Source organism: Armigeres subalbatus, chromosome 3, assembly GCF_024139115.2.
Source record: "Armigeres subalbatus isolate Guangzhou_Male chromosome 3, GZ_Asu_2, whole genome shotgun sequence".
Classification (NCBI taxonomy): Eukaryota; Metazoa; Arthropoda; class Insecta; order Diptera; family Culicidae; genus Armigeres; species Armigeres subalbatus.
In genome coordinates, this window is record NC_085141.1 from 251,435,889 (window position 1) to 251,457,127 (window position 21,239).

Consider the following 21,239-nt stretch of genomic DNA (forward strand, 5'->3'; position numbering starts at 1 on the left):
CCAGTATGACTTAACAAATGAGATCACCAGTACTTGTACATTGAAGATGTGTGCTAGTCCCAAGCAAACATCTGTTGGTTCCCTGTGCAAGAACAGCTGATCTGGTCATAATGGAGTAGAAACTACGAGCAGTCAATCAAGCTCAAAGCTCAATTGTGCAAACGCACACATTATGTATACCAGAACTACTTAATAATCCGCACGCCAATTCAATACTATTGAAGGAATCCCCTATAACCTCTCAACTATTAGTCCAACCGTGTGAGTGTCCAAGAGAAGGATATGGGAATATTCATGTGTGTTGAAACAAACATATTTTCGTTGATGGAGTATCTCGAATAACTTATGAAAAGGGTATACTTCTTAAGTTTTTAGTCACTCATGAAATAAAATTCAAAATGTAACTCGGAATCGGTTACTATCAGAATTTAGATTAGAAACTTGATGTAGAATTATATTCTGGCATTGAAAAGTATTTTTGAACAAACATAAATTGTTTTTATGAAAATCTTCGAAAAGTTGCAATTAGAAAAACTTTTTTCAACATTTTTTTTTACCCCGCCTTTAAAACAGTGGTCTTCTCGTCCAAAATTAATTTTTTAAATAACTTTTTTTTTTCATATTAATTTTAAATTTTAATTTCGATTTTTTCAAGTAAAATATTTTTTTCCAGTGTATATTTTTTTCATGGACATGTTGATTCTCTACCATTTCTTCTCAAACACTTCTTCTCTAAAACAAACCATTTCCGAGTTATTGGTTTCCTAAAATTGGTTAAAAATAGTTTTGAACTACAACAAAAGTGTGGGTCCTTTGGGATAACAGACATTTGGCATAATTTGGAATTGCGAAGGAGAAAGGGTTATTTGAATCTTTTCACATAGATAATGAAGATTGAGGATACGTTCTGATACATTTAGACTGATGGAAGACATTTATCGAAAGAATGGGCAAACGAAACGGCAGAACTAGTTCCGAGGAACAATTCACATTCATCATTGACTTATTCCAGGCAAACGGCCCCTTCCAGAAACAATGATCTCAATCAGTACTGGAATAAGTCGTGATCGTCATAAGACAGAGAGCAAAGCGCCTTTTTCTATTTCAGGCGACCAAATGAATGAATCGTGGGTTCTTCGATCAATTTCGCATGAAAGGCAGTCATGAAAGGATGTGGTGCTTTATTTTAAAATAAAAATTTCTAAATTATTTTAATACATATATACAAAGAATAGTGACTAGTCGATAAATTAATCATATTCCTTTGATTTACCGGGTTGAAAGTGGTAATAAACACAAAAATAAAGCAGGTATTGCACACTTTCACGCCCTGTCCCGGAACAAACATTTTTTGAGATTTTTGTAGCATGCCATTCATCCTTCACGTTTCTATAGATATTGAAAGGGGCAGATATGTAAACATCGCGTGACATCTCTCATTGAAAATGAGAAATTCCAGTACTGATCTCAATTCCCGTTGCATGATGCCGGACAAACACCTTCTATTGAAGAATGGATTACTATTGCCTAAATTCGGGCAAACGTCAACTTTCAAATAATAAATTACATCCACCTTTATCTTATTCCGAGCCAAGGCCTATTTTAATAGATGGGATCATATTCAACATTATTGGCTTAACCCGGTAAGCGTCTTCTTTTAAAGAAGGAATCACATCAATCATTGCCTTAGCGCCTACTTTCATAAAAGCGATCACATAAACCATTGTCCTAATCCGGGCGAGCACCTATTTTAAAAGAAGGGATCATATCCGCCATTGCCTGTATCCGAGATAAAGCCAAGTTTTTAAGAAGGGATCACATCTACCAATATCTTACTGCAGAAAAAGCTCCTATTTTTAAAGAAGGAACAAAATCTACCATTGTCCTAGTTCGGACAAGCGTCTACTTTAAACGAAGGCACCATAACCGTAATTGCCTCAATCCGAGCAAGCGCCTACCTTTAAAGAAGGAATCACATCCACCATTGCCTTGATTAGTAAACATTGCTTTTCACATTCACCGTGAATCCAATAGGGGAGTGGGTCATTTGTCATAAATTTCTTTGGAATAACGCCATTTGTCATAAAGACCACTTGGCATAACGGACATTTGGTATAATTGAGAACAGCGACAAAAGTGAGGGTCATTTGGCATAACGGACATATGGCATAATTTTTGTTTGTGTTCATAAAATTAGTTACTAGACTAAGTGGTGCTGAAAAAACCGGAATGGTGAATATAACATTGCTCAAAATATCGAAAAGTCTCCTATCGAAGAAATCATGCATTAGCCGAGTATGATGCAAGGATAAATGTTATCTCTCCATTGGAAATAAAGCATCTATCGGGATGCTTTTGCCCGGGTTAAGGCAATGGTGTATGTGATCCCTTTATTAAAAGTAGACACTTGATCGAATTAATATAATGGTGGATGTGATACTTTCTTTAAAAATAAGCGCTTGCCAGAATTAAGGATTCTAAAAAAGCGGCGTTTGCCCAGTATAATGCGATAGTGGATATTACCCCTACTTTAAAAGTAGGTGCTCACCCGGATTAAGGTAATGATGTATGTGATCACTTATTTAAAAATAGGTGTTTGACCTGGTTAAGACAATGGTGGATGTGATCCTTTCTTTAAAAGCATTCATTAAATGTAGGCGCTTGCCTGGATTAAGGCAATAGTGGATATGATCCGTTCTTTAAAAGTAGACGTTGGATCGGATTACGACAATTGTAGATGTAATGTCCTCTTTAAATAAAGCGTTTGTTCAGCATAGGTCGTTGGTAGACGTGACCACTTCTTTAGAAGTAAATGCTCACCTGGATTAAGGCAATGGTGGATGTGATCCCTTCTTTGTAAGTAAGTGTTTGTTCGGATTAAGGCAATTGCGGATTCCTTCCTTCTTCAAAAGTAGAAGTGATTCCTTTTATGGAAATAGTAGTGTGTCCAGAACACGGCAATGTTAGATAAGATTCTTGGATTTGGTCCATCCTTCAAAAGTATGTGTTTGTCCGGAATAAGCAAGGGGAATTAATATTCTTTTACTTTACGTAGGCGTTTTCCTGGAATAAGTCAATGACAAATGTGATCCCTTTCTCGGAAGTAGCTCTGCCGTTTCGTTTGTCCGTCCTTCCGAAAAATGTCTATCATCAGTATAAGTCTATCAGAACCAGGGGTGAAATATGTTAAAGTCAATGCAGTGAAATACATGGATCTCAGCATATTTTACGGTCAATCTCATAGCAACCTCGTGAGTGCGACTGTAGGGCAGCCAAAAAAGCATTCCAGCACCAACCGTTCAATTTGCCATTCTACCCAACACAAGTCGCTCTGACAGGCTGCTCAGTTCGTGCGTTACTACATGAATGTGAGTGGCCCATATAAACGCGTGGTGATTTTTTGTCATTTGCTGGGTGAATGTGTACATTTGACTGAGGTGAATTTCATATTCGTGGCGCACTGGGTGATGTGAGTTCTGTTGTTTACTTCTCTCCCTCTTCGGGAATGTGAGAAGGAAGGAAGAAAAAAAACATCACCTTCATCCAGTGCTGCCGAATATTTACAAGCCTGATCAGAACATATCCTTGAATTACTCTAACTATGTGAAAAAATACATCAAATAACCCTTTCCCTTCAACAGCTCCAAATTATATCAAAGGTTCGTTATATCAAACGACCCACTTTTTTATTGCAGTTTAAAATTGTGCCAATTGTCCGTTCTGCCAAATGGCCTTTATGCCAAATGGCCTTATGCTAAATGACTATTACATCATTCCGATTTTCCTCTAGTACCACTTATTCAAGCAACTAATTTAGTGAACACAAAAAAAAAATTATGCCATATGACCCTCACTTTTAACGTTGTTCACAATTATGCCAAATGTTCGTTATGCCAAATGACCGTTATAGCAAATTACTTTTTTTAATGTTTCATTCTAATTTTAAGCAGGACATTGTATTAAGTTGTCCATAACCGGTAATGGCGGCTTGCGAGTGTGTTAATTCAACCGTCCACTGAACTTCTTGACAATTGTCAAAGGCGAATCGATGAGATGATGCCTTCTTTAAATAACCGCATCTGCCCGTTATAAGGCGAAAGGAGCAGATAATGCTTCTTTAAATAAATGCATCTGGCTTGTATAAGGCGAATCGATGAGAGAATGCTTTCTGATTACTTAAAAATGGGACAACAAATGGTGTGTAAATCTTCAATATTTATTGATGTTCTCGGTATGTTGTTGTCGAATACTGACCATCGTGGAATAGTGGAAGTCGGGTAATTTTTGATTCACTGTTTTGCAACCATTAGGAAACTTTCTGTTGCATAATTTAAAAAAAAAAAACCTTCGAAAGTGGTCGGACATATTCGTTGAGCTCGCTAAATGCATTTGGTATTTCTTGATGCGGCAAAAAAATCAAGACACCAGCTTGTTTGTAAAACAATTGAATGCAATGGTAACATGTGTAAAGGCTTAAAAAGTTTGATTACTAATCTGTTTCAATTTTCTAAACAAAAAAAACTGTGGGTCAAATGGAAAAGGTACCAATGAAGTGACGGAACTGGAAAAAAAAATTAGCTGCGTTTATGATGACCGTCTTGAAATCCATCATTATGAAGTCTGGATCCAATAGTTATCCATGTTCTGGTGTTTCGAAACCTACAATGTGACCCCTTGAAATGTTGTACAATGCTGTTGATGTCATTTATTCGAAACGGATTGCTCTAAATAATTCACTTTTAGTATGTAATGTATTTATAAGGCTTCTAAATACGCCTCGATGAAAGAATGAGAAATGGAATCATTTCAACTATGGGTATCCAATTTTTTATATGAAGTATTTCAATCCTCTCTTTTTTCTCAATTACTAGATTTTAGGTTTTCGGGTTTCTACCATAGAATCGTTTAAATTTCCACGGGATTTTTTTCCGTTTCCAAATGAAATCCTTTCGAATTTCCATGAGAAGTTCTTCATAATGTTTACTTCAAGTTCCATGGGAAATTTCGGAAAATTTGTTTGTTTGTTCAAATTTCCATAGAGAATTTTTCCGAATTTCTACGAATTCCGCGTGAAATTCTCTCTACGTTCCCAGGGAAAATCATGGGAAATTCCTCCATATTTTCTCGGATTTTAATTTTGGAATTTCCTTGGGAAATTTCATTGACCACCCGTGATTGTTTGAATAGCGACTAATCGATTCGTAGTAGGTTGATAAAAATTATTCAACAAGTTGTCAATAAGCCAAGGGTTTGATCCGGAAAAAAAATCAGAGAAAACACGAAAAATCATAAACGAAAATTGAGTGTCCAGTGAAGTTGCTACAACGTGCGAAATCTTCAAGCCACAGAACAAGCGGCGAATTTTAAAGAAATAAAAAATATGGTTTTCAACTCTCTGTATGACGACGCAGAATTCGCCAACACCTCATTTTTCACCGGAGTTATGCGTCGTAACATGTGTACGTAACAATACATAAATAAAAGCAATTTTACCTTTTTTTCCTCAGCCCTTTTATAATGACGATGCTCGAATTGAAAACTAGCAAGGTGGTGAGCAAAAACAAAGCACCATAGCATCATGCAAGCAGAGAAGCAGCATTTTGCCATCCAACTCCGTTGGGTTATTTATTTCAATGACTCTCCTCTGGATGCCTGTCGCCAGTTTACCAACCAATAACCATCCGAGCAAAAGGGATCCACTCCACAGATATGCCGTCTGTTTTTGCTGTTTGAGTTCGTGAGATGGGGTGACCCATTTATCATGTTTTTTCCTTAACTTCCCAGTCAGTTCTTAGGCGATACTGATGATTTAAATTTAATAGACTCTGCTTGTTTTACTCAGTAGATTCGTTTTTTCGCTCTCGCTATACAACGGACTCGAGTGTCGTCCTGTCGGTTCTGCTCGAGGTATTTTCCAATGCACTTGCAGCAAAATTGATTTATTTCCGCTCCTTTTGTCGGACAAGTTTATTGCATTCTAGACGATTGGAGTCATCGGGCGAATGGAAAATATGGTCCAATTGATCGGTAGCTTATTTGTTTGGCTTGAAGGGGTCGCAAATGACCATTATTCGATTTTCCTCCCGGTCTCTTATCTTTTAATTGAATCGCAACGAAATGATCAATGGTCAGCTTTTGAGTGGATTTTTCCAAGTGGGTAAAATTCTATCGTCGATGTCGACGCGCGGATAAATAATACCAACAGGGTATGAGGTTTTTTTAGGGCGCATTCTCATCGATTTCTTCTGTTTTGTTCATTTCAGGGCGCAGTGATGATGGTTTACGGACTCGATAACAGCACAGCCAACACCGATAAGCTGTTCAATCTGTTCTGTTTGTACGGAAACGTTGTCAGGGTAAGTACCGATGTCTTCAGTACTGCACGATACTAATCTTCTGCACAATTATTTTAAATGGAACGTGACCGAAACCGGATGCTGTAAGTTTGTTCCTTTTTGGTGAATTGAATTCTACTGATCATTAATATAGTCGAATACACAATTACTTGTTTTTAGTTTTTAAGTTTATTATAAATAACTTGTCCTTAGTGTTCAACTCAAACGTAGAGTATTAACCAGTAAATGAGCCGCATCTGCCATCAATCTAAAGGAATGTAAAACTTCCCTCTTTTAAGCTCCTTTTTGTAAATTTTCAATTCACTTTGCAAAGAAGCTTGTTCCAATGCTTCTTACATTCCGTCGGATTGAACGATGAAGTGCATTCCACTGTGTGTGGCATGCAATGGAATGCATGTGCCGAACCTATGCTACATACTGAGTAAAAGTTCATCGTTTGCTTTACGATTGTTGAACAGAGTTCTCCCCCACACAAGCACAACGACTTGAAAAAGAAAAGTTTTTCCAGACCAGTCACACCAAAGACCAAAAGTGCAAATTTGTGTGATGCCTCGAATAAGTGCAAAGCACATGGTTGGATGGTTTCACACTTGGTTTAAAAAATTCCGTCACATGACGGTCCGGTTCGACGAAAGGACGAATGGCAGAGATTTTCAGATGCCTGCACCAGAGGATACAGTGGGTGTGGCGAAGCTCCTTGGTTACAATCATTACAAGAGAAGCCAGCAATGGACTGGAATGAAATCGCCATAAATACGAGATGAAGAAATAACGGTTGCCCGTAGGACGGTAGCGTCCTGCTTGCTAGAAGGTCCGTCACTAACAACACAATTTATGGTCCGTGGCGTCCTGTGAATCAGGACGACGACCACAGGGACAGCGACGACGATTTGATTTGGTTCAATAAGGGCAGATTATTATGATCGATACACACCAGCCAGCTAAGTAAGATGGGACGTCCCTTGATAGCCCGGCTAAAGCGAACGAAGGGATTATCGCCGGTAACGACCGTAAAGATTGTGGTCAAAATGTTGTGCCACAGCAATGAAATAGTTGGTTTTACGACCATGAAGCGTCATTGTGACCGTCGTCGCCGCAATCTTCGTCGCTGTCGTAGATTGTAGTCCAGTCGAAATGGAGGATGCTGATCTATGCCATATGACCTACTCAGCTCATCAGAAATGCCCATACTAAGCGAAACGGACAGCTAGCTGCGATATCGAAGCCCAAGTGCAGCGAATGAAGCGATGGTCAGTACTGCTGTTATGTTTATTGCTGTTCATTCGAAACATTTACCTCTGATGAAACGGATATTTAATGCTTTGGGATTGATGTTGTCCATGGTAAAAGCATTGATTGGTCGAAATAAGCAACACAGACACACTTGAACTCAAACTTTTGATTGTTGTAATTTATATTGCAAACACTTGTGCATCATGACTTCAATTATCGATGAAATACAGATATGAACGAATGTTATCCAGTACAGTTTAATCGTGGTTGTAAACCACAATCTGGTTTTGTTCAACTGGTGGTGCGCATCAATAGTGATAACAGTTTCGTCAATCACCTTGTCTATTTTTGGCAGTTTGTTGAAATGCGTCTGAATGCGAAATTTAAGGACCTACGACAGACCGTTGTTTTTCAAAACGACATTGTTTGAGACGTTGTTTTTTATAACTAATTATGCTCAAATTTGGCCTAAACATTCTTTGCATATCAAAGACAAACCCCCTGACAATAATAAAACAAAACCTACCAAAGCCATCAATTCCCCCTAGGAGAAGTTTCTTACGGAAATTCAAAAGTTTTAATAAAAACCGATGGTTCCGATGGTTGATTAATTTTGTGCTATTTTACAGATCGATTATGCATTTTTACAATACTCAAATTATAAAAGTAATTTATACCAGCCTGTCGCAAACCTCTGCTTATAACTACTTATACACTACAATTTTAAACTGCCATAAAACTTTCCATTTCCAACAGTATTGGTGTAGGGTTTCATTTTTTTTTTCTGTTAGAACTGTCAGCTTTGCTTTTTTATACTAGACTGAGAAGCTTAGCTTCCCAGGCTGATCAATGCAATGGTGGATGGTATGCAAAACTGTGTGAAGATTTTGGGCGAACACTCCAATTCGTTAGAATCGCGCCAGTGACAAAGACAAGCTGATTGACTTTCGTGCCTGTTGTTCAACATTGCGCTAGAAGGTATCATACGGAAGACCGGGTGTAACAGCCGGGGTACGATTTTCAACAGTTCCAGTCAATTTATTTGTTTCGCGAATGACATGGACATTGTCGGCTGAACATTTGCAATGGTGGCAGAACTGTAAACCCGCCTGAAACATGAAGCAACAAAAGTTGGTGTAATACGAAGGAGCATCATCTGTGGAAGTCAGGCCTACTACGGGCTCCAGAAGGAACTACGGTCAAAAAAGATCCAAAACCGCACAAAATGTCTCATGTACAAAGCTCATAAGACCGGTAGTCCTCTACGGACATAACACTTGGACAATGCTCGAGGAGGACTTGCAAGCACCTGGAATATTTGAGAGACGGATGCTTAGAACCATCTTTGGCGCTGTGCAGCTCTACGGCAAACCCAGTATCCAGAAGGTACGATCCAGAAGGCTGGAACTGTACGATGGGCAGAGAATGTTGCAAGAATGCCGGACAGCAACCCTGATGATGTTAAAAATTTTATGAAAATGCCTCATGGACTGGACGAATTGACGATGTGTACAGAGCTAGTTTTGTCCGTGTCTATAAGCTGCGAAACTTTAGCTAGCTACGCAAACCGTAGAAAGTCCTACTTGCAGCCGCTACACGTCTTTTCACCTAACGTCATTATCCCATGGAACGAGTGTTCCAAGAGTTATGAATTCGTCGACAACCTCAAATCGTATCCCATCCATTTCCACCTCGGAACCAACACCGTTTGGACTGCCACGTTCTCTGCCAGCCACCAAGTACTTAGTTTTGACAGAGTTCATGATCAGTCCTATTCTTTCAGTCTCCCGTTTAAAAGGCACGAAAATCTCTTCCACTGCTCTGCGATCTACACCAATGATGCCTATGTCATCCGCAAAACCAAGGTGCATGTAAGACTCGTTGATGATGGATCCGTTTCTTTGCATAACAGATCTTCGAATTCCACCTTCCAGAGCTAAGTTGAATAGAATATTAGAGAGCGCATCGCCCTGCTGAATCCAATGTCAGGAAAGCAAGGATGTTAACGATCATTCAGTAATGTGCGTTCGATCATTTAGTAGTTTGTCAATAACACATTCCAGAAGCTGAATTTCAAAATATGTTGTATGGTGGACTTCTAGTGCGAAGGTTTTTCTACAACTCTGCCTAATGGTTCGTTGTTTGAATTCCACTAGTAACGGAGTTAAGGTACACTGGGGGAAGTGGGAAAAGAAAAATCGATAGTGCATGTTTGAATAAGAGTAAAACCAGTTTAAATGATTTAAATGCGTTCAATCAAAATGGGCTATCAAAAACAGTCAATTTTGCACCAACTGTGCGGTAATTCATACCATTTCGGTCGCTTGAAATTTATGGAAATAGATTTTAAAATTAGGAGTTATTTTTCCACTTATCCTAGTGGGATGGGGTAAGTGGAAAACCCATGTTACCTTGACCTTCAATAGTGATGAGTAGTTATATATAACTAAAATCAATACGATAATTGCTCTGAGTATCTTTTGTGGAACAATTTCATTACCTTAACGGAATAGATCCTCAAGAAATTCTCGTGATAGCTAAAGGAGGGCTGGTTTTGCCTTCTCGAACACTTAGTGTACGTAAAGTCTATATGTTCGCCCCAAAGATGAACTTTTTAAAGGAAAAATGGGACTTACAGGGTTATAAACAAATCAACTTGGTTTAACGAATTGAGATGATGTCTGTATGTATGTGTATGCGCAAAGCACGTACAAAATTATCAGCTATTGTTAAGCACTTGTCCTTAACCAATTTTTTTTTTTCCAATTTCGTTTATTTGGTAGGCTCAGGCGTGTATAACACTTTACGGAGCCATTGTTCTTTGTGATATATACAATCAATATCATTTTATTATACGGTTAGTAAGAGGGGGGTAGAAGCCAGCGTACTCGTGGTGACTCGAGGTTAGTTTACAATGTTTAAGGATGGACGGGGCTTAGGATTTGGGATCAGGAAATTTCAGCTTCTCATCCGGGCATTTGGCGTCAGTGACGATGTGGCGTGTCGTCGTGCTCGAGGAATGGTTCGACTGGGAGCATCTTCCGGATGGCAAGAGCTATGGAGCTCTATGGAACAAAAAGGCAGAGACAGAACAAAAAAAACTTTAAAGAAAGAAAAAAAAAAAATTAGATTTTTATGTCAGAAGCACAAAGAAAACTATAAATGGCCTGCATATAGACAACATCACGATCTCCCAAAACACCGCGAACTTCCCTGAAGGGTTGTTTACCTCGGGCCACAAGGGTATCCAATAATTGCTTTCTGGAGGCGTCATTTTCCGAGCAGGACCAAACTACGTGATCGATGTCATCATAACCGGCTCCGCACCCACATAAGTTGCTATCGACAAGGTTTATTCTGTACAGATGTGCGTTTAGTGAATAGTGATTGGACATAAGCCTCGACATCGTGCGAATGAAGCCTCGACTTAAGTCCTCACCTCTGAACCACGCTCGCCCAGAAACTTTTGGAACTATGGAAAATAGCCACCGTCCAAGTTCGTTGTGTGTCCAATTTCTTTGCCAACTTTGAAGAGTACTCTGACGGACTAATGGGAAGAACTCGTTGCTCGAGTATTGTCTATCATAAACCTCACCTTCCTGTGCGCCCACCTTTGCCAGCGAGTCTGCCTTCTCATTGCCGTAGATTGAGCAGTGAGATGGGATCCAAACAAAGGTAATCTTGAATGATCTTTCGACCAAAACACGCATCTGCTCTTATCTTTGTAAGAAAGTAAGATGCGTGCTTAACAGGTTTCATCGACCGGAGTGCCTCGATAGAACTAAGACTATCCGAGAAGATGAAATAATGGTCTACGGGCTGATTGGAAATTATCCCCAAAGCGAAGTTAATTGCTGCCAGCTCAGCAACATAAACCGAACACGGTTCCTGAAGTTTTCGGAAGGTGGTTGAAGTTACATTGAAAACACCGAAGCCAGTGGATCCGTTAATGCGAGAACCATCAGTGAAATATCTGCTGTTGCAATTGACATGTTCATATTTTTCAGAAAAATGGAGGAATAGAAATATTTCGAAGATGATCTGGTATTCCTTGAATAGCATGTTTCATGGACAGATCGTATTCAATTGAGGAACTGTCGTTGGTGAAGTGAACTCGAGGTGGATTATAACATGGAAGACAAAGATCTGAAGAAATGTAGTTGAGATAGACTCTAAGGAATCTTGAACGACAAGTTAGTTCAAGCATATTATCGAAGTTATCTAGAACAAGTGTGTTATTTGTTCCACATTTGACGAGTATTCTAGGTGAGAGCTCCCAGTAACGGTGCTTTAAAGGAGTGACTCCAGCAAGCACCTCCAGGCTCATGTTATGCGTTGAATGCATGCAGCCAAGGGCAATACGCAAACAACGATACTGAATTCGTTCCAATTTGATCAGGTGGCAATCAGCTGCTGAGAGAAAGCAGAAAGAGCCATACTCTAAAACAGAGAGAATAGTCGTTCTATAGAGTTTGATGAGGTCTTCCGGGTGAGCACCCCACCAGGTTCCGGAGATAGAACGTAGAAAATTGATCCTTTTCCGGCATTTTTGAATCAAATGGAGTTTCCAAGTACATTTCGAATCAAACACGACCCCAAGGTATTTAGAAGATAAAGATTGGTTGATGTCATCATTCAACAGTTTTAGTTTCAGTTGAGCTGGGTACCGCTTCCTAGTAAACACAACCAACTGAGTTTTTTGAGGTGAAAACTCGATCCCTAGATGTCTGGCCCAAACAGTCAGATTATCCAGGGTACTTTGCAATGGTCCTTGCAAGACAGCTGCACATGGACCTCTTAGAGAGACCACGGCATCATCTGCAAGTTGTCTGAGCGTGCATTGTCCTTCCAAACAATTGTCAATATCTTTAACATAGAAATTATAAAGCAAGGGACTTAAACATGATCCTTGGGGAAGGCCCATATAGCTATTTCTGGAAGTTGTCAGAGTGCCGAGTGTGAAGTTCATTTGTTTTTCTGACAACAAATTATACAAGAAATTGTTCAAAATAACGGGTAATCCACTACTGTGCAGATTGTCTGACAGTACTTCAATGGAAACTGAATCAAAAGCGCCCTTAATATCCAAGAATACTGAAGCCAATTGCTCCTTGTGCGCAAAGGCCAGTTGTATATCTGAAGAAAGCAACGCTAGACAATCGTTTGTTCCTTTCCCTTTTCTAAATCCAAACTGAGTATTTGAAAGCAATGCATTTTCTTCGACCCAATGATCAATTCCTGAAAGGATCATTTTCTCCAATAATTTTCTCATGCACGATAGATAGCATGGCAATCGGTCGGTATGAATTGTGATTAGACGCTGGTTTCCCAGGCTTTTGAATAGCTATTACTTTGACCTGTCGCCATTCAGGTGGCACAATGTTGTACTCCATGAAACAGTTGTACAGGTCAAGTAATCGTCTTTTTGCGATATCTGGGAGGTTTTTACGCAGATTGAATTTGATGTTATCGCATCCCGGAGCAGAGTTATTCGATGAAAAAGAGACATAGAAAGTTCCAGCATTGTGAATGGTCCACCGAAAGAACCGGGATCAGTGACTGATTCTCGAAATAGCGGTTCTGCTGGTACGGAATCTGGGCAGACCTTTTTTGCGAAGTTGAATATCCATCGATCGGAGTATTCTTCACTCTCATTGGTGGAAATGCGGTTCCGCATGTTGCGAGCCGTTTTCCAAAGTGTTGTCATTGAGGTTTCTCGTGATAGTCCCTCGACAAATCGTCGCCAGTAGCTACGTTTTTTCGCCTTGAGAAGATTTTTGAGTTTTCTTTCGAGCCTCAAATACTCTTCAAAGCTCTGACCTTCCGTGTTTACGGAAGGCCTTGAAGGCATCAGATTTCTCAGAATACAACTTACTACATTCATCATCCCATCCAGGAGTGGCTGGTCTGACAGATGTACTCGGAACGCGTCATTTCTAGGTTTCTACTGCGCTTTTGAATCAACTCAATAAGGAATCGATATTCATCCAAAGGTGGAAGAGTATCAGTTGATTCAATACCAATTTTACCGCCGATGTAATTTTTGCCAGTCAATGTTCTTCGTGAGATCGAAAGGAACATTAACTGGCTCAGATTGTTGATAGCCACTCTTAATTGTGGTGACTATCGGCATATGGTCACTACCATGGGGATCTTGAATTACCTTCCACGTGCAATCTAATGATAGTGAATTTGAACATAAAGACAGATCAATACGGCTTTGTTGACCATTTGGTCCTATTCGAGTTACTTCACCAGTGTTCAAAATATTCAAATTGAAATCGTCACACAAATCATAGAAAATAGGCGCTCTATAATCGTCATACGTTTCGCCCCATCCAATACCATGTGCGTTCATATCACCCAATATCAATACTGGAGCTGATAGGAGGAGACTGCGCTCCAAAAATGTCGACGATTAATAGAGGCCTTTAGAGGAATGTACACTGAAGCTATGCAAAGATCTTTATTCTTCACATTTACTTGGCATGCGATGATTTCTAAGCCGGGAACAGTCGGAATGGGAATTCTGTAGAAGGAGTAGCATTTTTGATCCCCAAAAGAACGCCACCATAATGATCATTCCGATCTTGGCGAATAATATTAAAATCGTGGAAGTTGATTTCATCTTCAGAAGAAAGCCATGTTTCACAGAGTGTAAATACATCGCAATCGGAATTGCGAATCAAAAACTTGAACACGTCTAATTTATTTTTCAGACTATGACAGTTCCACTGCAGCACAGTGATTGTATCTTGGGTATTGGCCGTATTATCCATCGAAAGATACAATTCCTGCAAGAAGGGCCATGAAACAGTCAATTGCTTCAGATAACTTTCCACTGTTGGTATAAAAAGGTCAATGATAGGCCTCAATGAATTCGGAATATTAAATAAATTCAAAAACGGTCCACAAGGTCCTTAAAGGAGATCAATCCTCGCTTGGACGGAATACTTTTACTAGAAGTGCGAATTACTTTTTTCTTTCGTTGATTCTCCTAGCCGGATGTTTCTTCGAAACATCGGATTTTGGCAATGGCGGGAATGTCTTACTGCAACTAGGATCAAAAGAAGCAGTAGGAACAGGTTGCTTCGGGATTTTAAATAAACCCCATTACCTTCAGATTTTGCCAAGCTTTTATGGATGATTTTTGTTCTCTTGCGGCGCGATCCTGGGAAGACGGTTGCTTCCTCTTTCGGGCACGTACCTCCGCATGATCATCCATATCGGCTGCGTCAGAGTCCAATTCATCAATGGATATGGAATCATAATAATCACTTACACGAACGGTGGCTGAAATAGCAGTCGATGCAGTGGCTGTGGCGGATGTGTCTTGCGATTTAACCATTTCCGCATACGACTGCTTGGAGCGCTGTACCAACGAGCGCTTCACTTTTTGGGTGCGCTTTTTGTACACCGGGCATTCCTGCAAACCATGGGGAGGATTCAAACCACAATAAGCACATTTTGTTGCCTGTTGCTGGCAGGACTCCTCCCGATGCCTTTCAGAACATTTGCCACAACGTGGTTTGTTGTCACAAAACTCGGCAGTGTGACCAAGTTGTTTGCAATTGGTACAATTAAATACCCTTGGCACAAAAAGGCGCACCGAAAATAGCATGTTTTCAATATCAACATATTTTGGGAGCATCGAACCGGCGAACGTCACCCGAAGCGAACCTGACTTGGAATATACCTTCTTTCCATCTACCGTGGCTGCTGAATGCAATTCCTTGCAGTCCAGAATATCCACGGTAGACTCCATTGCATTTTTTAGGCGGCCTTTTCCCGCAAGTACATCCTTGCAAGTCAGGCTCGCTGCGTTGATCACACCTTCAATTTCGACCTCCCGCGAGGGGACATAAACCATATATTCAACATTGTACGCCCTGTCGCCAGCAATTTCATTCGCCACCTGGTATGTAGGTGCGGTGATGCGTAGTTTGTTCCTGTTGATCTGGCTAAAATCAAGCTTCGGAAAACGACGCGTCAAATCTCGTTTAATGCCGAGAAAATCTAGGCTTTTAACTTTCTGCCGAAAGTAAACAACCCAAGGCCCAGGCGAAGCCGCATGGTACAATCGAGTGCGCCCTCCATCTTTAGCAGGCACACTGCCTTCTCCAGTCTCCGCCTCCATTCTCACCCCGCAAGGTGGAAGGATAATTTTTCTTATACTAACTTAAACTAATAGCAAATTAGAAAAAAACTTAAAAAACTAATTTGATTAATTCTAAGCAGTCCCACTCTGTATCAAACAGAAGGGAGAACAATAAAAGTTTTGCCACTTATCTGCCCCTGCTGCTGTAGGTAGCAGCAGTAACAATAGCCTGCTTCACTGGCGTCGCCAGAAGCAGCTACTTCACTCGCCGACAGCGATCGCCTTGGATCCGTAGGTAGGAGCACAACACAATAGCCTTTTCACTACCGAACACAATCCGCGATGAGACACAGCACACACGTCTGGCTCGTTCGAACTATCGGCACGGAATGAGCCTTAACCAATTTGTTCGCAAAAAAAAAAATGCATTCAACGGCGAAACTTGTTATGAATAAAAATTAAAGTGAATTATACAATATATTTACCTATAAGTGCTATTTTTAACTTTCTTATACTTTTTTTTCATATGTAAAACAAATGAAAGGCATCAATACCGATAGGTGGATTTATCAGGCATTTTCACATTTATATGAGTCCAATCACCACTGGAATCACAATGATAACAAAGAAGGAACATATTAAGATTCACAGCTATCGAAATAAACCCTGGAGGGAAGAAAAAAATTACGTAATTAGAACATTATCCACTTCCCCCGCAGTGTTTGATACCTGGGGTAAGTGTAAAATCTTTAAATTATTTGCTTTCTTGGTACAAACCACTACCAATTGAATGGGATTAGTTTAATTGTATTATAATGGTCACCTGTGATATAAATTCACTTGAAAAAAGAACAATTGGTGCAAATAAGAATTGATTTTATGAATGCAAAAATCAACTTTTCGCGAAACCTAAAATTACAGTTCTAGCGTTAACCGTGTTAGTGTATGTATTATACAAATTTCAACATAGTATTAGTGTGAGCATCAAAGTATATTCTTGCATAATGTTATGATGTGGTAAAAACTGTAAAGTATGTACAATTCCAATTTTTCGAGTCGATTTTTACACTTACCCCCTTTTTCCACTTCCCCCAGTGTACCTTATAGCTACAGTTTCAGTAACTTAGACTAAATGATAACAAAATTCCAATCATTTAGTTTAAGTCACTGCAACTAGCGCTCTAACTCCGTTATTTGTTGAAATCTAATAACAAACCATTAGGCAAAGTTGTAGAAAATCCTTCGCACTAGAATTCCACCATACAACATATTTTGAAATTCAGCTTCTGGAATGTGTTATTGACAAACTACTAAATGATCGAACGCAAATTACTGAATGATCGTTAACATCCTTGCAGGAAAGAATCAAATCTCTCACCAGATATTCTATTGCTTGATTTGGATACATCCAGCGTCGCACGAATCAGCCTAATGAGCTTTGCCGGAAAGCCATGTTCTAGTATTATATGCCACAGTTCGTTTCCTTCTCACTGAGTCGTATGCTGCCTTGAAATCTAGCAACATATGATGAGTCCGCAAGTTGTATTCCCGGAATTTATCAAGGATTTGTCGCAGAGTAAACATCTGGTCCGTTGTTGATCGTCCTTCTCGAAAACCGCTTTGATATTCGCCGACAAAGGTCTCCGCAAACGGACGCAGTCTGCTAAACAGAATTCGGGAGATTACCTTGTAGGCGGTATTGAGGAGTGTTATACCTCGATAATTAGCACAATCGAGTCTGTGCCCTTTCTTGTAGATAGGACATATGAGGCCATCAAGCCAGCTCGAAGGCATTTCTTCTCCCTCCCAAATCATTTCAATCACTTGGTGGATTTTTTCGTTCAGCCGGTCACTCCCAACTTTTAGAAGCTTGGCCGGGATTTCATCCTTCCCAGCGGCCTTGCCGTTCTTCAGCTCTCGAACAGCTTTTCTCACTTCGTCTAGCGTTGGTGGCTCCACTGCTTGTCCGTCATCCTCAATCCTAATTCTGTTAGTGTCCTCTATGTCCGCACGCAAAAAAAAGCGTTCTCGAATTCGTGAACCAGCAAAAATAAACCGTGATTTAATTCATGGATTCGGAAACACCAGTCACGTTTCCAGAACGTTTAAAAAAACGTGACTTTGTTCCCGAATCCGTGGCTGTTCTTCACGAAAAAATACACCGTGAACTTGTAAGTTCACGAATCCGTGAACGATTTTTTTTGCGTGCAATTGTCCATTCAACAATAACTCAGAGTGCTCCTTCCACCTAGCAGCCACCCCTGCTCGGTCGGTCAACAGATTTCCGTAGCTGTTATTAATCATGACTTTTCTTAATTATGGCTTTTCTTGCACATGTTGTTAATCGCTTCGTAGAACTTCCGTGTGTCGTTTCTGGCAAAACTTACCTCTCCCTCCGAGAGTACTTTTTCGTCGTACCCTCGTTTCTTACGCAAGTGAAGTGTTTTTTCAGCTGCTTTTAGTTCTTGATATCAGTCTCTATTTTGACGTGTAGCCACCACTAGCATGTGGCTCCTGGTCTGGTTTTTCTCATCTGTCGCTCCTTGGCATACGACATCAAACCAGCCTTTCCGTTGGTTTCCTTGTGGAATTGAATTGGCCGTCTTGTTGACTTGTTGCCACAATGCGTTCACATTTTCTCTAGTTGGGTTTCCTTCGTTCTATCGTCGAACTTATGAGCGAATTGCTCCGCAACGCCCTCGACAGACACTCGCTGTATGTTCAGCTCACACCTAGAACCGGTGATGCTGGACAGACTTGCGCGAATCTCACATACCAACAGATAGTGGTCAGAGTCGATATTTGTGCATCGGAAGTACTTCACATCTATGACACCTGAGCAATGCACAGCATGATCGATGATCTTAATAGCCCACCCTTTTGATTTGTTGTTTGGTGTATCAAATAATTGGTCAACGCTCTGGAATAGTTTCCGCATTGTTTGCTGTGGCTACTGTATTGACAAGAGTGGAGAAATCTATGACTATGAAAGCTTCAGTTCTGTTTGAAGCACAACTTAACAGGCGGACCAATCGACTTCGCCATAAACTCATCGCGGCCGTCAAGTCATTTCGGCAGTTAAAGTGTTTTCCATTGTTAAAAATTTTGGAACTGGGAGCATGATCACTCTATGGGCAAAACGAATCACTTTGTTGAGCGGATCAGATCTGGATCATTTAGTCTAATGATCCGGATCTTTCATATGGATCGGATCTTTGGATCAAAACGTAGGGAGAATGCAAGGTTTCCCATTATTAAAAATTTGGGAACTGGGAGCATGATCACTCTCTCAGATGTCGGTTTCCATTAGAGATGGGCAAAACGAATCACTTTGTTGAGCGGATCAAATCTGGATAATTTAGTCTAATGAACCGAATCTTTCATACGGATCGGATCATTGGATCAAAACGTAGGGAGAATGCAAATTGGTGAAACGGTTGGACCACAGTCTTACCTGTAAAGACGATAATGTTACCCCTCTGCCTTTCTCGCTCAGAAGCATATATAACTTGTCTAGAGAACCTACATGCTTTTCATTTTGCCATTTCCTTACAAAAGGTTAAATCAGGGCTGCCCAACGGACGGCTCGCGGGCCGGATGCGGCCCTTGGCTCCATTTTTTTGTGGCCCGTGACATGTAAGAAAAAATACTTCATAACCGGCTCGAAAGCTTTTCTATCTGGCTCGAGGAGCTCCTTCTTATTATTTTTAAATTACTGTAGGTTATTACTGATTAAAAAATAAAATCTGTGCAAGCACGGAGTCGAATAATCCAGCGCGGGCTAGTTTTGCTGTTAACGAGATTTTGGCAATACGGATGAAACATTTCCAGGACGTAGAACTTGTTAGGGAATGTATATCGGTTGTTGGCGATTTCGCGTGCTCTAAGGAAAAAGTCTCCTTCAGTTGTATCAGTTTCTCGTAAAGCACGGTGAATAGTTAAGTTCTCACTAATGATTGAAAAATTACGTTACGTTAAAAATCCACCTGGGTCTGATTCTACTTGCTCGCAATCAATGAAAATACTTAATGTAACAAGATAAATGTAGCTGTCTTATGATCATCTTCAAATCACAGAGGAATTAGCAGCTTTGATCCCAATGAAGGGAACGAAACTAGTAGAAAATAAAAATGTAGATTCCGAACATTCGCTCTCCGTTGCTACACCACTGAGCCGGAGTGAATCTTTCCACTTTTACAAAACGGTATTTTCATATAAACACCTACCTGAAAATCGTCACAGTTCTCGATACAATCATTGCTTCAATCTGTTAATCACCACACAATAATTCTAAACTCACGCACTTTAATCATCTCTATTTGTTCGTTTCACTAGAACTAATATAAACATATTAAAATACATCTAAAAATGTATCCTTACACCGAACAAAAATTCACCTCGGCCTAAGAACTTCTAGCCGAACCGTGCTGCCAGAAGGCAAGGAGTCTTTTTTAGTATGAACAAAATCCTTCATCGTTCGTAGGAAAACTATCTAATAAGTTGACGCTATCATGTTATTTATAATTCTTTCGATTTCAAAAAGTGAAAAAAGTATAGTTTTTAAGCGTTTGGAAGTAATTTGGATAAAAATTATTATGGATAATACCATCTGGCAAGATGTCGGCGTTGAACGTGCATATTTTTGTTTCTACCGTCCCGAGAGAGAATGAGAGTAAGATGTTGAGACATTGAGCGAAATTTTGCTTAGGCCGGGAACTGGTTTGGAAGTGGGTCGGATATGCAATCGCTATGACTGAAATGAGTGCTGCACATCGTTAATTTAAATCAAATTAAAACTTTTTCAAACGATGTTTACCAAGAAAAGCTATTTTTAAGCAGAAGTGAATTCCTTTGCAGTATTGCACGGCCCACGAAATTCAGGAAAAGTTGCTTCCTGTCATTAATATCAATTAAATAATGCAGTCGTATGCATGTTAGGGCGGGAATGGGGTAAGAAATCCTATGTGCAAAAACAATCAATATTCGTGATGTACGACGCTTTACCTAAGCGAGGAAATTCAACCACCGCCAATTCCAAATTATGTTGATGGAAGAAGGAAGCAGAATACGTCATGTTAGTTCGTTGGCTAACCCATGCTACCTTGCTTAAGAGATCTTATTCTCTTCGAAGAGAAATCACACAATTTTAACAAGTTAAAGCAGAACCAATGCCACATAACATAAGTGGATCTTCGAACAAAATCCAATCCAAAAGTGGACCCCCTTTTGATGAGCCAAAACTGTTATAATTGCGAACGGGAACATAGTTCTGTCATTTTCAAGTGTAAACAAATACCATATGATCAGAAAATTATAACACTTTTTTCCAAGACTACAAAGTGCAAGATCTGTAGTCGAAGTATAATGATATTTATTTTTCTACCGTCAATTTTTTACATTGTTTTTCAAAATGACTGGTTGCATCCAAAGAAGGTCTCTCCTATGCTGTTACTAACCAATTTATATTTGATGAAATCTAATTTGATTTATTTGTAGAGTAAACTTCTATTTTCAGACGGTTTTTGATGAAATGCTCGTCTTTTATCCATTTT

The 21,239-nt window shown here is 39.8% G+C and overlaps 1 protein-coding gene across 16 annotated transcripts in view; it reads left to right on the top strand.

Moving 5' to 3' along the window:
- LOC134223481 (heterogeneous nuclear ribonucleoprotein L) overlaps nucleotides 1-21,239 on the top strand; it is an 896,804-nt gene that overhangs the window by 852,258 nt on the left and 23,307 nt on the right. For all 16 annotated transcript variants that reach the window (XM_062702630.1, XM_062702628.1, XM_062702627.1 and 13 more), the window contains one exon: nucleotides 6,264-6,356. In XM_062702630.1, coding sequence (XP_062558614.1) covers nucleotides 6,264-6,356 — 93 coding nt within the window. The remainder of the gene's footprint in view (nucleotides 1-6,263; nucleotides 6,357-21,239) is intronic.